The sequence below is a fragment of the Prinia subflava genome, chromosome 15 (genome assembly GCF_021018805.1).
Source record: "Prinia subflava isolate CZ2003 ecotype Zambia chromosome 15, Cam_Psub_1.2, whole genome shotgun sequence".
Lineage (NCBI taxonomy): Eukaryota > Metazoa > Chordata > Aves > Passeriformes > Cisticolidae > Prinia > Prinia subflava.
In genome coordinates this window covers 6,771,947-6,786,579 of record NC_086261.1, presented here as the reverse complement: position 1 = coordinate 6,786,579, position 14,633 = coordinate 6,771,947, and the positions used below count along the sequence as shown (strand labels likewise).

The window sequence follows — 14,633 nt, the reverse complement described above, 5'->3', positions numbered from 1 at the left end:
GTTAAATGCCAAGAATTAAGATGTCATTTTGGATCACAATAAGTGACTTGAAATATATGGTTTCCCAGTTCCTTGGGTCATTGTCATATAATCTTAACATATTTCCATTTCATTTAGTTTCCTTCCAAAAGGATCACAGGCAAGCTACAGTTTGAAAATTAATCAATGAACCTTTACTATGCTAACCCTTAATGGGATGACTAATATGAAGGAACATAAGCACAAGTTTTTTTCCCAGGATTTGTTTACAGACAAAAACTCATCCTTCTGTGTCATTCACATTGCTACTGTCATTTCCTGACATCTACTCCTTCTTGAAGAACCACAGAAGGGATATTAAACACAATCTTCTTTAAAAGCAGTATTTCCACTAGTCATAGGTCAGATGACTCAAAAGTCCCTATTTTTGGTGCAAATTTCAGTGTGCTGAAGATCTTTGAGCAGTTTAGCTTCAGCCCAAATAGCTTCCATTTCTGTGTCAGATGGGACATCATCCTCTCCTGAATTTATGCAGTAGATGCTCTATTTAGATATATTAAAAATATGAAAAAACAAGAGCCTCTTGAGACTCCAGAAATCCTATGAGCTAAGTCACTAAAAACCCCTTTAAAGGCCTTTGTAGTCCTATAGGCAGCTCTTTCCCTGAAGCTGAAGGATGGAGCTCTGAATCAACAATATTGTTTTTGCTTTCCTTTGTCTCTCAGAGTTTGGCATAAAGACAGACTTGTTTATGTGCATGTAGGGAAAGTAGAAAGCATAGGAATGATAATTCAGCTAGGGGCAAGCCTTGGTCATTATTTGGGCTACTAGGCAATGGGGTTGAATTATGGCTTGCCATGACAGTATCCTAAATAACTGTTAGCAGGAAATATTATCTTACATTACAGAAACAATTACAAGAGTTAACCATTTGGAAAAGGAAATCATGCTGCTGAAGAACTGCCATTCAGTTTCCACAGCTCACATTCCTCACATTAAAATAGATATTTCAAAGGGAAAAGAAGATAAATCAATCCGAGTTTATGTGCAAGTAATGCAACATGTTTTTAGGGTAGAACACACCAAAACATATGCATATTTGTATTGCTGATTTGCACAAACCCATTCCCATAGGATGAACATTATATTTGAAAATGAGAGCACAAATGGCCACTTAAATGCCTAAACCCCAGCTTGAGTAATTGTGCATGCACATACATATCTGTTTTTCAAGCACAACTGCATCCTTTCAATCCTGGCAATCTGGATCAAAGTGGTTTCTATTAACATTATATATGCATTCACATGCATAGAATACTGTATCATTTGGGCCTCAGAGTTTTGGCAAACCTCAGAGCTAACTCCTTATTTAGATTTCCACGAGGTTTAAGCAAGAATTAGCAATGACAGAGTCGTACCTGCACCATTGCTAGTTTGTGCAGAATTAGATATGTGCTCTTTAGGGACCAATCCATCTGAGACTGCATGTAAAATTATGGTTTTGGAGCTGCCACACGTGTTTCTCAGAGATTAATAAAATACTCAGGGAAAAAACACAAAACAGAAGGGGGTTGATTGCACCTAAGTGATTTCTTTTCTGTGCTTTGCAACATCTGCTGCAGACCTGGTTGCCACAATTTCTATCCAATGGCCTCAAACCAGAAACCCACAACATTCACAAAGCAATGAGTCTATCAGTTATGAAAGAGCCAAGTCCAAAGGGGAGACAGTAAGCAATGCCTGTAATTAAAACAGGTGCTTTGTTATAGCATTTTGAGACCAAAAATATAAAAAATAAACTTCTGTCACCAGTCCACACTGTCAGAACAGACACTCATCAGTTAAAACACAGAGAGAGCTATGAACAGTCAAAGCCAGTTCATTAGAGAATGATCCACTCCAGGTGGTCTCCAAAACTCTGCAGATCTGCTGCTCCAGCTGGATCCCTGCAATCTATGGGACCTGATGGGATTCATCTGAAGACCTTCCAAGAGCTACTGGTATTGGAAAACAGTTCTCAATGATTTTTGAGTAGTCTTGGGAATCCAGAGAGGTTCCAGATGACTGGAGACTGGAAATGTCTCAGTTTTCAAGGGCAAGAAGGAGGACCCAAAAAACTACAGGTCCGTCAGTGCCACAGGTTTGGGTCAGATATTAGGAAAAAGTTCTTCAACCAGAGAGTGGCTGGGCACCAGAACAGGCTCCCCAGGGCAGTGGTCACAGCACAGCCTGCCAGAGTTCAAGCAGCACTTGGACAATGCTCTCTGGCACATGCTGTGACTCTTGGAGTGCCCCATGCAGGCCAGGAGCTGGAATCAATGGTGCTTATGGGTCCCTTCCAACTTGGCATATTCTGTAATTCTGTGATAAATAACAGTCCTGAGCTGGGCTTTTGTTTCGATAAGAAATTGTGTAATGAAAAGATACATTTGATTTGAAGTATTTCTACTGTTTACAGCAACAGAGTCTTTTTCTTAATATTCTCCTTTTTATTTACATTCCCAGCTGTATTACTGTTATGAGCCTGAAAGCTCACAGCCATTGATATGGACACTATTTGATTTTTGAATAGACTGTATGCTGGATGGGATTACATCCCATTCAAAGCTGTCTAAAGATAGACAGAGAAGTAGCACAGTTCAAGGCTGCCCTCACCTGCATGTCAGGGAAAGCAACAGAAATTATTGTGACTGAGCTGTTCTCCACCTGAAATCCAGCATATGCACAAGACCAGACAACAAAGTTATTCAAAAGCAAACTCTCTGTTGTGTAACTTGCATGTTCTGCAGGGGAAAACAGCTGTTCCCCCACAGTCTTTGAATTGCCACATTCAGCCTCTACATGGGTTTACAGCAGGACACTTGACAGGTAAATCTGCAGACTTTGGTTTGGCTATTCCATGCAGATGGTTCAACCCACAAAGTGTCAGCTGCCTTTCCAGACATCCCAGTTTAACCCCAAATATGTTATTTTTGTCATCTAAAAATATCCATGAGAAAATAGCTTAGTCTCAATCTCCCACAGCTCCTTCTCCTTCACGTTCAGGCCTCGTGTCACCCCTCTGCTCTCACAGATGTGATCCAGACCTGCTTTGGCTAACATTAGATCCATCTAAGCACAGAATTCACTGTTTCTCAAATGAGGTGCTAGAGATTTCAATTATACAGACCAAGATCTATTAGAAAATTGGATGGGAAGATCACCAATACTTTTTCACATCACTGGAGCAAGGACTTCAAGTCATGATAGTGCACTGTAGAAGTGACTGATTAGTGCAATAAACCACGTGGCTACATAAAGCCTCTTTCCCTGGTTCTTCTCATTTCTGAATGGTATTAAAATAGTTTATGACTGTTCAGCTGCTTTGCACTTTACATCCTCTTATGTGCCATAACTCTTAGAGGGAAGACAGAAAAATAATCACTTTTTTAATCTTTGCCTTTTGTTTTTATGCTAATGATCTTTTTGTTATCTAACAGACAATGAATACAGGAAACATTCCACAAGAAGTAGGTTTTTGTTGATGTCATTCCTGAAGTTTCCATTGATGTCATCCCACCACAGACCAGAGCTAGAACTGAGAACCAAAATTCTGCTTTAGGCAGTGCTCCATGAGAGCCAGGTCCCTGGGAGGACTGGCACTTCCCTCTCCTTCGAAAACTGAGTTTATGAGCATTTTGGGAGAAAAATGGGGCAACGTGAAACAGAGAAGAAAACTACTACTAGAGATGCTGTCATGGGGTGCACCTGGAAAGAATTCTTGCACTCACACTGTGTTACTGCCTGGTAAAAAATAACTCCCAGCAAAACAACAAAACAACATTAGATGAAGATACTGACCTGATTATGGATTGTTATGTGTGTATGTTTATCAATAAATCCTTTTTCTTATTGGATTTCTATGAAATATACATATATACACGTAGAGTAAAATATAGCAGCTCTTTTCCAACTGAAATGAGTCCTCAAGTCTTTGCTATTTGTGACAGACAAACAAAAGCAATCAAAAAGGTGAATTAGGACCTGGACTACAGTGTTCCCTACCACTGTGTTCTGCTTCCCCAGACACTGAAGGATCCTATGGGATCTAATGCAACATGTAATAATTTCATATAAGGACATATCCACTGGTGAAATTCAACAAGCCAGCTCTAAAACACTACAGAAATGTTTCTCACTTCTGCAAAACTCTGAATATAGCATGATTTCCAAAGAATTTTACATCATAAATCACCCCTATTTCCATGCAGAAAAACACCAGCACAGTTACCTGGGAGTCCCTACCAAGGTTCTGATATCACGGGGGTGGGATGTGTTCAAACACTGACTTCAGAGCTGTGCAGTGTGCACAGACCCCAGGTCTGTGCACCATCACTGCAGCGCTTTTCCCTGACAATGTCACCCCTCATTCTTTATTTTCTCACCTCAGCTCAAACCTGAGCTACACAACTTCAAGAGCCCTTCAGTTTTTCTACCCCTTCAAGGCTCAGAGCTACTTTGCAGCATTAAAACTGTGCTGCCCCTTTTTCCTCACTCCCAGCAGTGCTGTTCATTAGGCTGCAGAAAAGGTTTTGGTTTCTCACCCTCTCATTACATTATTGACTCAATTTTCTGGGTTTTTTCTATTTTCTTGATGCTTCTGTGGGACATTCAGCTGGGTTTATAAAATTAGGATGGCAATTTTCTGAAACCACTGGAGGAAATTTTTCCTGTGTAATTACCCAATTGCATGTGCAATCACACAAGCCATGTGCACAGGTAAACAATTCAACTTCAGCTGGACCTCTGTAGGTACAGCAATTTTGAAAACATAAGCTCTCAAATGAAGCTTATTTTTGTAGATAAGGCTCTTCATCACTTTTCTACAAACACCGTTTCCACTTGCCAGTCTGTTTCCCCAACCCAAGGTCATTTTACATCCCCTCTCCTATCACAGTACTTCACCAGCTTTTAATGCTGCATCTGAATAACAGATTCTGAGGAGAGGGAAGGGAAAAAGTGAGAGAGAAATACATAAATAAATAAAAAAGTTAAAGAACAACATTAGCCAAAACACAAAGCTAACCCAGAACAGAATTTTTAAAAGCAACCTCATGGAAAATCAGCTTTACACTTGCAAACCTAAGTGCCTGATTTTTTTGTTCACAAGCTTTCAAAAATTTCAGTGCATATTTCACAAAATAATTATGTGTTTTCATACTTAAAAGGACCAAAAAGCTACATAAAATGAGAAATGTCACTTGGAACTCCAGGGATGTCCAGTTTTCATGGCACAAGAAATACTGCCTGATTTATTACACAGGGTAATATATGAAGGTATATTACAAGAGACAATAACCTTCATTCCAGGCAATTTCAGCTTTCCAGGTAGTGTGGATATTGCAGTAAAGTACTGGACATTCTTCATTGCATCTATAAAAGTGAAGTTTTTACAATTTCATTTTGTGGACTTCTCTTTTCCCACCCTATGAATAACAACTCCATCTCTGCATCTGCAGCTTCCAACAGGCTGTAACTCAGGTAAACAGACTTGATTTTGAGATGGGTGGCCAAAAGAGCCCCTTTACTTGTGATATTAGCTCAACTCCAAAATATTCAGCTTTGATATCAGTGTTTGATGTCTGCCACAATCACAAGGTACCATCCAAGTTCAGCAGCACTTACACCTCAGTGTAAATTTATTTATGCAGCCAGCTGGGCCAGGGTTTGCATATATGTCCTGGAAATCCCAAGAAGGGGTAAAGAGACTCCTGATTTTTAATACATTCCCCCAGTTCTTGCATTGATGATACTGAGGTATCCTTCACAAACTCTCATCAGGTGGTTGTGGAAGTCATTGCAGCAGGATACTTTCCCTGTGCCAGGATGTCAGCTTGAAGAAAAGCTGCAACTACAAAGCTCAGAGCTCCACGAAGTGCCTCATGCAGCCAGGGCTGAGATGCTGGGTCAGGCTGCATGGGAACCAACAGCGCAGCATCCTTTCCATTCTCACCCATCCCACTGCACAGCCCAGCATTCTTTCCATTCCCACCAATCCCACTGCACAGCCCAGCATTCTTTCCATTCCCACCAATCCCACTGCACAGCCCAGCATCCTTTCCATTCCCACCAATCCCACTGCACAGCCCAGCATCCTTTCCATTCCCACAAACCCCACTGCACAGCCCAGCATCCTTTCCATTCCCACCCATCCCACTGCACAGCCCAGCATCCTTTCCATTCCCACAAACCCCACTGCACAGCCTGTGGCATAACAAGGCACCAGCTGCTCCTTGCCTGTCTCTCTACAGAGCCCAGCACGGGCACAATTGTGATGGGAATAATATCCCACAAATGGGACTCAAATAAGCATAATAACAAACAAAAGGGATAATGACACACAATCAAGCTAACAAGAATTATAATATAATTCAATCATCTCATTAACTTTACTAAAAGCTAGCTTTGTACACCAGTCTCCTGGCTCCTGAAAATGTCTTCAAAGGAGTGCACACATCTGATTACAAACTCACATCATCACTTAGGAAAACAGACACGAATGCAGAACAAAGGGATTCCTTTCTGAGCCTGTGCAACAACCTGCTCATGTCTAATATTCACACTAACTTGAAAATGCACGGTAGAACCTATCCAAAGTGAAATCATTCCCAAGGCTAGAAGCTGAAGTGTTTAGTAGTCCAGGGTAGTAATATCACTGAACTCACACCCAATGATTTTCTTGTAGTAAAATTTCCAGGTGACCTTGCATCAGCAGCACAAATTGTACAGGAGAGAGCACAGGGACACACACACAACTCACTGGGCACCTTTACTGTTCAAGAGCTCACAAAGCCTGCACGTGCCCTGGCAATTGGCAACTGGGGGACTGATGAAACACGGAACAATGCCTTGGATCCTTCCAGTTTTTAATATGGCCATTAACTAATTAGATTTCATTACCATTTAGAAGACAGATGATATTGCAATCCCCATTCTATTAGCAAGAACAATATGGTACTTCCACGAGAAACCTGCCAACAGGAGAACAAGGCCCCAGAATTTAAACAGACTCTAGATCCTTCCCACACCACCCTTGTTAGTCAAAAAGCAGCAGTTGTGCTGGTCAGTTGTTAGGCTGGACACTGGGACAAGCAGTCATAAGCAACAAATTGTGTTCACTCTCTGGGTCAAACTGGAGATAGAAGGAATTGTAGCAAAGCACTCAAAAATTCAGCTATACAGCTTCTGAGAAACAAAAGCACCAAGCAATAAAGCCAGCTACTGACACAAGGCTAGTGCTGAGTCCCACAGACAATGATATCACACAGGCTCCTGTTTTAGAGGCTCAGGCACACTATAAATTAGGTGAGGGTGTTAAAACAACAGCTGGCTGCTAATTAGTCACAGCCCCCCTCAGCAGGGTATCAGCAAAGTGGCAGAGAACATCTCGAGTAAATTAAATTTTAAAAAATCCTACTGCAATCGCTCCCCTGACAGACCCTTCCTTCATCTCCCCTCTCAGCTTTTTATTTATTGTAATTACTTTAGTAATAAGATTTGTTTCCTTGTTATTATATATATTACCATGTAGGGCAACAACAACAACAACAACAAATAATGGCTGGGAAGAGTTATGGAGCTTATTTATCTCCTTGGCTGTTATTGGGCCGTTGGGTGGAGAGAGAGATGAGGAGGTGGGGGCCTGGGAAAAGCAGTAAATAGAAAAGAAAGCATATTCCTCAGGAGCAGAGACATATGGGGGCATATTTACGAAGGAGGAAACACTGACAATGAATGAATAGAGCTAATAACTCAGGGGGCCCAGCAGCCCTGGCTGATAAAGGAAGGAATAAACAATCCTGCACTGGAAGTGCTGTCAGGAGGGAGAGTCCTGGGGTGCAGCTTGTCTGCAGGGGGATGTTTATCACAGAAGGAGAGCCAAGGATGGGCTGTCACATCAGTATAGCACAAAGGGCCTTGGATGAAACTGGGGCACCTCCCACAGCAGAGGGGAACTCAGACAAGTGTGTGGTGCAGGGCCAGACACCATTCCTGGTTGTTCCACCAAGGAACAATTCACAGAAATGAGAGCTAAGAAATAGTGCAGCTCATATTTTATCTCGTGCTGTGCAGGCACTGGCCACATTTGGTACCCTAAGCTCTCAAATCCATCACTGCCCTCTCAGTGAAAGGCAACAGAAGCAACACCTGAGGCACCAAAGCAGCAAAGAGCTGTAAAAATTCCTGCTCCACTTGAGGAAAATTAACCCACACTCCGTATGCACCTCACAGAGCCACCAAGTATTCCAGTACAGAGATGTTCACAGAACTTGCATCTTTTTCATCTCTGAGGCCTTCAGGAAAGCACCAGAGCACACACTCTTGCCACCTTGCAATGTGCATCTCAGAGCACAGCCAGTGTATGTGAGGGTTGATTCTTTCACAATTTACAAAATGCTCTTTTCTTATCCAAGTATGCCTTGCCTTCCACATATGCCTACCCAACTACTTTTGGCAAGGTGGTGACAATTTGGGTGCAGAACCTCTGAAGAAAGCATGGGACAGGCTCCTAGAGCATCTGTCAAAGAGCAGCACACGACTCCTGTAGCACCTCTCTCCTAGAGAGAGATTCCATTATTTCAAAACCACTCCTTTCCCAGCCTGCTCACATCTCTGTGCTATTCTTAGAGGAACACACACATCATAGATTAACCAGGCTGGAGAGAGCCTTTGGAGTGTGTTTGCAGAGTGCATGGCACCAATTTAGAACTAAACTCCTTCAACCCTCTGTCCACAGAAAAGCAATAAAGAGGAGGAGGGATGTCTGCAGTTGTACAGCTTTGTGTGACATCACCTCAAGATTTAGTCCTTAAGGATGCATCCCTGCATCATAAACTGACTCCTCAGACCAGCCATTAGCTATTTTCCTATCCCTGATCCTTTCTGCCTCTTACTGCCCAGAGAACACAATGTGTCCATTCAGGAGAGTCAGCATTAATACAGGGGAGAAAAAGGTCAGTTATACAAAGAGTGTTTTTGGGTATTGAGACAAATGTGCTTCTTCTCCTCTTAAGATCGTCCTTCCAAACAGAAGGCTCCAGGTTCCAAAGGTTAAGTGGGAGCACACTCCTTTTTTCCTTTGCAGTTTTTGAGAGTGCGCAGAGGAAAACTGTTATAGGAAGGATTTTAGCGGGCATTTAAAACTCTTTATTTCAGTAATTGTCAAAAAACTGAAGCTTTTGTCTGATAGGCTGGAGGAGGTAATGAACAAAACCCCTGAGTAAACAAGAACAGACAGAGTAAATTAAAGGGGAGGGAGCACAAATGGAGAGACAGAAAATCCAGCACCTCCAGCACCTGCCTTACCTTGGAGAAGCAAAGCTTACTCAGCCTGTGCAGGGGAAGGGCAGGTGCAGGAGGGAACAGGATGTTTTTAAAACAGATAAAGAATAGTCTGTGGCTATATTCCAAAATAAAAATCAGGATTTCCTCTACCTGACTGCTACTATGGTTACCCCACAGCTTTGAAGAAATCATGAGGCTTCCAATAAATTTACTTCATCTAAAAAAGATTCACCAGCTCCCATCTTCACTCATTGGTTCATTAATTTACAAAATTCATCAAAGTTCTTTTCAATGAAAACCCTCCTTGATTCAACAGGAGGGAAGAGTGACAGAAGGGAAGCAGATGAAAAGAAAAAGGAAACAATAAAATCAGGTAAAGGAAGAGGAAGAAGGTGGCAACTCCTACACACTCCCACAAGGTTTTCCACACTCCCACACACTCTTACATGCTGCCAGTAAACCTGAGGCCCAGAACAAAAATATTTCTTTTACTATAAGAGGAACCAAGGCTACTAAAAAACATGCATAAAAAGAAACAAGAAAAATATGTAGGCCATGGGAGGCTTCACAAGACAGAGTGTATTTAATTTAAAGCATAAAGGAATTATTTATTCCCCTTCCCAGGCCTCAGGATCAGTAAAGGAGACGTGGCCAAGTCCCTGTTCTCCTGGTCCTATCCATTTACAGTCTACTAAACTTTTCCTCATCACCAGGTTTAACTACAGTTCAAACTCATCTGCACTATGGGACACAAAACACCCTCCTGTGTGACACAGGCCTGGGCCATGCCCTTCATTCAGGTGTCACCAAGAGCCACATTCTCCCTCCTGGAGGTCCCTTCCCTGCTTACACTGGTTCCTGGCAGCTGGAGGAAAAGGTCAGCCATTCCCTCCACTCCTGCACCTGATGGAAAATTTAACTAAGTGTAGTGAGAGGAAAGAAAATAAGGAGCAAAAGCCACAATTGTTTTTCTTGTTCCTTCTGTCTGTGAGGATGAAGAAAGCATTTGGTGCCAACAGAGGCTTAGTATGTCCTGGGGCAATACCCAAATATTCTAAACAGTCCTCCCAGACTTCTGGCAGACCCAGGCCCTGGGGAGCACAGCAGACCAAAAGCTGTGACTTCACATACCAGGGACTGCCAGAAAAGCCCAAGGTGCTCCCTGGTTTGGTGCTCACCCCAATCTCCAATGAGTTTGAAACCCAGCTCAATGCAGTTGTTGCTCAGGATTTCCTTTTCTGTTCCTCAGCACAGCCCAACCCCACAGCAGGTGTGGCACTGTAGCTTAGGAAAAGTTGTTCCTCTACACTTTGCTGTGTTCCAGTGCTTGTTTAAGCCCATATTTCAGCTATTGTGCTCCTCTGCAATAAGGCAGGGAACAGAGTTCTTGCAAACCCTGCAAGATCCTATCACCAAATCAAGGCAGCAGCCACTGGTGGGATGTGACCATGATGTCCTGCCCTTGCCTCAGCCAGGACCAAGAGTTATCAACTCACTGCCACTCCACAAACACCCAAAGGGAACAAATTCCACTGTCTGCAGAGAGGAGGAGATCTGTTTTCCAGCAAAATGCCTCTAAGCTTACCTTAACTTAGAGCCCTCTTCAAGATTTCACACAACAATATTTATTTCAGCTCAACATATTAGGAGCAGAGTTGTACCTTTTCCAGTCATGTACAGGGAGAGGGGAGTTAGTGTGGGTGGATAGGGAGGGTATAAGGTAAAGAATGCAAAAAAGAATTAATATTTTCCCAGATCAGATTCAGCATCTCTTAGGAAACATGTGGGAAGGGAGATTGAAAAGAAGATGGGAGAAGGAGGAAGGTTCACTATACAGAAATATTTCTGTGAATATTTAAGAAATCCTTATTCATCCTCCCCCCACCAGGTTATACAGAGCATTAATTACAGCCAGTTTTTCCCAAGCATATCTGCTTTGCAGCTGTATTCTGCCCTGCTGCTTTAGCAGAATGAATAAACCTCCATTTGTCAGCAAAGATCTCATTTCTCCAGCACCACTAACACTCCTTCCAGGGAACTGAGAGGTCCAACCACAGACTCTGCAGAGCCTGACAAATGCAGGACAGCACACCAGGCCATGTCTCAGATCCACGTTTTCCACACAGGGTTGATAACAGGATGAATAAAACACGGGGCAAAGGCAGCACAAACATTGAAGATGAGACCTGCTGGGTGCACAGACAAACTCCAGAACAAGCACAGGTCACAACTCACTTGCCATGGATGACTCCATCAGGATTAAGCATGGGCACGATCTTGAAGATGAAACATTTCCTCAGAAGCTCAGCAATGGGATCACTGCTCACCAGGAACTCCAGGGTCCCCTTCATCACCCAGCTGGAGTTGCTCTCACCAGGGTGAACACGGGCTGTGAGAAACACGTAAGGGCGGCTGCCTGCAAAACAAAGCAGAAACAGCCCCAAACTAAACAGGACTTTTCTTTGAGTAAGATTTTTGCAAGTGGATTTTATTCCTTTTGAATTTAGAGAACAATTCAAAATGCATTCTTAGGAAAATACACCCCTAGACATTCCAGATAGTTCCTCAAGGTGCTATTTATGAACTGATCACAGATTTGGTCCTCAGAACCAGCACAGAGCCCATTCCATCCTTATCTCTCTGTTTATTCTGTGACAACTTACAAATATTTACATGTACCATTAAAAAGCATCCTGCAGGTGCAGGTTGCTGCCTCTCCAAATAGCTTTACCACACTTTCTAGCAATTATTGAAAGTTTGATCCCATCAAATTTCATGAAGGTTTAAAAGGCAAGAAATTATTTGATTTTCTAAGATCCTGCTCCATTTTCAGTATTTCACCATTAATGATTCAGAACTTTCTTAATATCTAAGCAGATTTGCCCACCCACAAGGGGCTTCAAGGACATGCAAACTGCCTGAACTCTGGAAATAATTTGTGTTATAGGGTCGAAATAATAATTAATTGAATTAAACAGATACAGTTAAAGAAAATGCACTAATATGTTCATCAGAGCTGCAGAGGTTGAGTACTCAAACCTAACCATTATTTCATAACAACACAACAAAAAGTAGAAATAACAACGCACATAGCTAAGGCAGGCTGTTGCTTTTGGTGGAAAGACTTTTTCAGTTTTATATAATATAGATGCTCACTCAGATTAGAAAGGCTGATTTTCAGAAGTTGCAACTAGAAGAGTTCATCTGATTCTAGCACTACTTTCATGCATGGGAAACATAAGCTGTGGCAATTTGAGGTAGGGGAGGGGATTTGGGGAGTTGTTTTAGAAAAAAAGGGTAAATTGAATTTTTACTAAACAGTTCATTGATAATCTCTACTGAACCTATTTCAAAACAGACTTGCAACTTAACAGCAAAAGTTTCCTTGCTATCAGATATGTTATTTGCTGTTCCTGTGAAAAAGCCACTAAACACATTTGGTCTGGCTACAAGCCTCCAAAAACTCTCAGCATACATATGCTTAGAAAAGACCAAGTTTGACAGCAGATTCTTTGAAGATCCCATCTGTGCTGAGCACATTCAGGGATGGGCCAAGGAAACAGGAGAAGGCAGAAGGAGACACCTGCCAGGCACAGAAAATGAAAGGAAAGGAGAAAGCAATTATCTGTCTTAAAATGATCCTTTTGTGAGCATTCACTCTCACAAGTCAACCTGACAGATTTACTTCAGTGGAAGGCTTTATCTGTCAGGGCATCACTGCCATGCCAGGGCAGGTTTGTCCCACTCAATCAGGAAACAAAGCTCAGGCTCTGTTCCCTTCCTGAACTGGAGGCCCCCAGCAGACAGGACCGGGGGAGGCAACAGGACGGAATGCAAAACCAAAGGCAGCAGCTGAGTGCCCTTGTAAACAAATGCTGAATTAGCACCTTACACGCCTTTGTCCTTAGCTCCCAAAGCCATCGTGCAGGTTCCAAATGCTTTACAAGTCATTAATCAGTCATAGTAAAACAGGGAGGTAGAACACCACCCCCAAAAATACAGATGGTAATAAAGAGGTGTTTAGCTGTTTGTCTGACCAAGGAAAGGCTGTGTCAGAGTGGGAGTACAGGTGAACTTTCTCATTTCATGTTCAAACAAGGAATAAGCATTCATTTCTCTCCTTAACTGTATATTCTGCACAGTTCTGTTCAGTATATGTACTTTACAGCACAATTTAGTCACGTCACACAGGGACACACTCAGATTTGGAAATAATCCCACATCCACACTTCCCTCTTAAGCAGTTGGTGGGCACTAGAACTGCACTCCCAGCTCAAAGGCCTCATACAGAGCAATCATGCCCTGGTCCAGTAAGGCAACTGTGACTGTTTCTCAATAGCCACATATTAGGCTTTTATCATTCTTACACCTCACCATACTGGGAGGGTTGGTGCATTTTCATCAGTGTGTGCTCATAACTGCCTCAGGCACTTATGGACTGCAAAAGGCTCCTTTAGCTCCTGTAGAACCAGGCATTCTGATTTTTGTCCCCCAGAATCAGAGTACACTAGTTCTGTTCTTCTCCAGCTAATTGTGCATTACCATCTACCTTAGTAATGCCTTATAATAGCAACAAAAAAAACCAGATTTCACAAAGACATCAGCTGCATTTTGCCATTTCCAAACAATTTCTCCTTTCTCCCATCACCATGATTTAGTGCTGTTTTGCAGGCTCATTGCTGAGCTAAACTTATGGGGCTGTGCAGCTATAGCTGGGAATGAGGCTCCCGAGGACTTCTAATGGACAACAGCTGTAAATAGCAGAGAGCAAAATAAAATGTGCTCTCTTTTGCGATTGATGAATACAGCTTTAACAACTCTTGCCTCTTCTGGATGTTGGTACAGAGCTCAGCATCTCAATTGAGAGGTTCATTCCTCAGTCAAAATAAGAAAAATTTAAAAAACCTCTAAGCAACAGCTTCCTCATGTCAGAAACGCAGGACAATTTGCCATAATTCTCCTAATTGCAATAGCACGGGGCTGGCAGGGACCTGAGTTCTGCTGTTTCTCTCAAGGCTCATCAAAGTCAAGCTTGTCTGACTTAGAGTTGGAAAAGTTCCTGGAGTCTCCAGATCTTAAACCCCAGGAAACAGGAGGGCAGGGAAAGAACAGAGATCACCTACATTGTTCTCCTGTGGGTGACAACAGGAGGGCCCCATTGCCTGCAGGTCCAGCCAAGGAAATCTCGCTATTCCAGTGAAAGTTTCCTTTGAAAGATTCCCTCCTGCCAAGCATATCCACAGCTCTGACATCCCACCCACAGGAGAGTCATAAGGAAGGTTTGTGCAAGCAAAGAAACCACAGAGCTTGTTAACTGTCTGCTCCCTTCA

At 42.5% G+C, this 14,633-nt stretch overlaps 1 protein-coding gene across 1 annotated transcript in view; it reads right to left on the bottom strand.

Moving 5' to 3' along the window:
• The window catches only part of AGBL1 (AGBL carboxypeptidase 1), a 267,818-nt gene that overhangs the window by 152,088 nt on the left and 101,097 nt on the right, over positions 1–14,633 (bottom strand). The window contains exon 18 of the mRNA XM_063412721.1: positions 11,539–11,719. Within this exon, the coding sequence (XP_063268791.1) occupies positions 11,539–11,719 (181 nt within the window). The remainder of the gene's footprint in view (positions 1–11,538; positions 11,720–14,633) is intronic.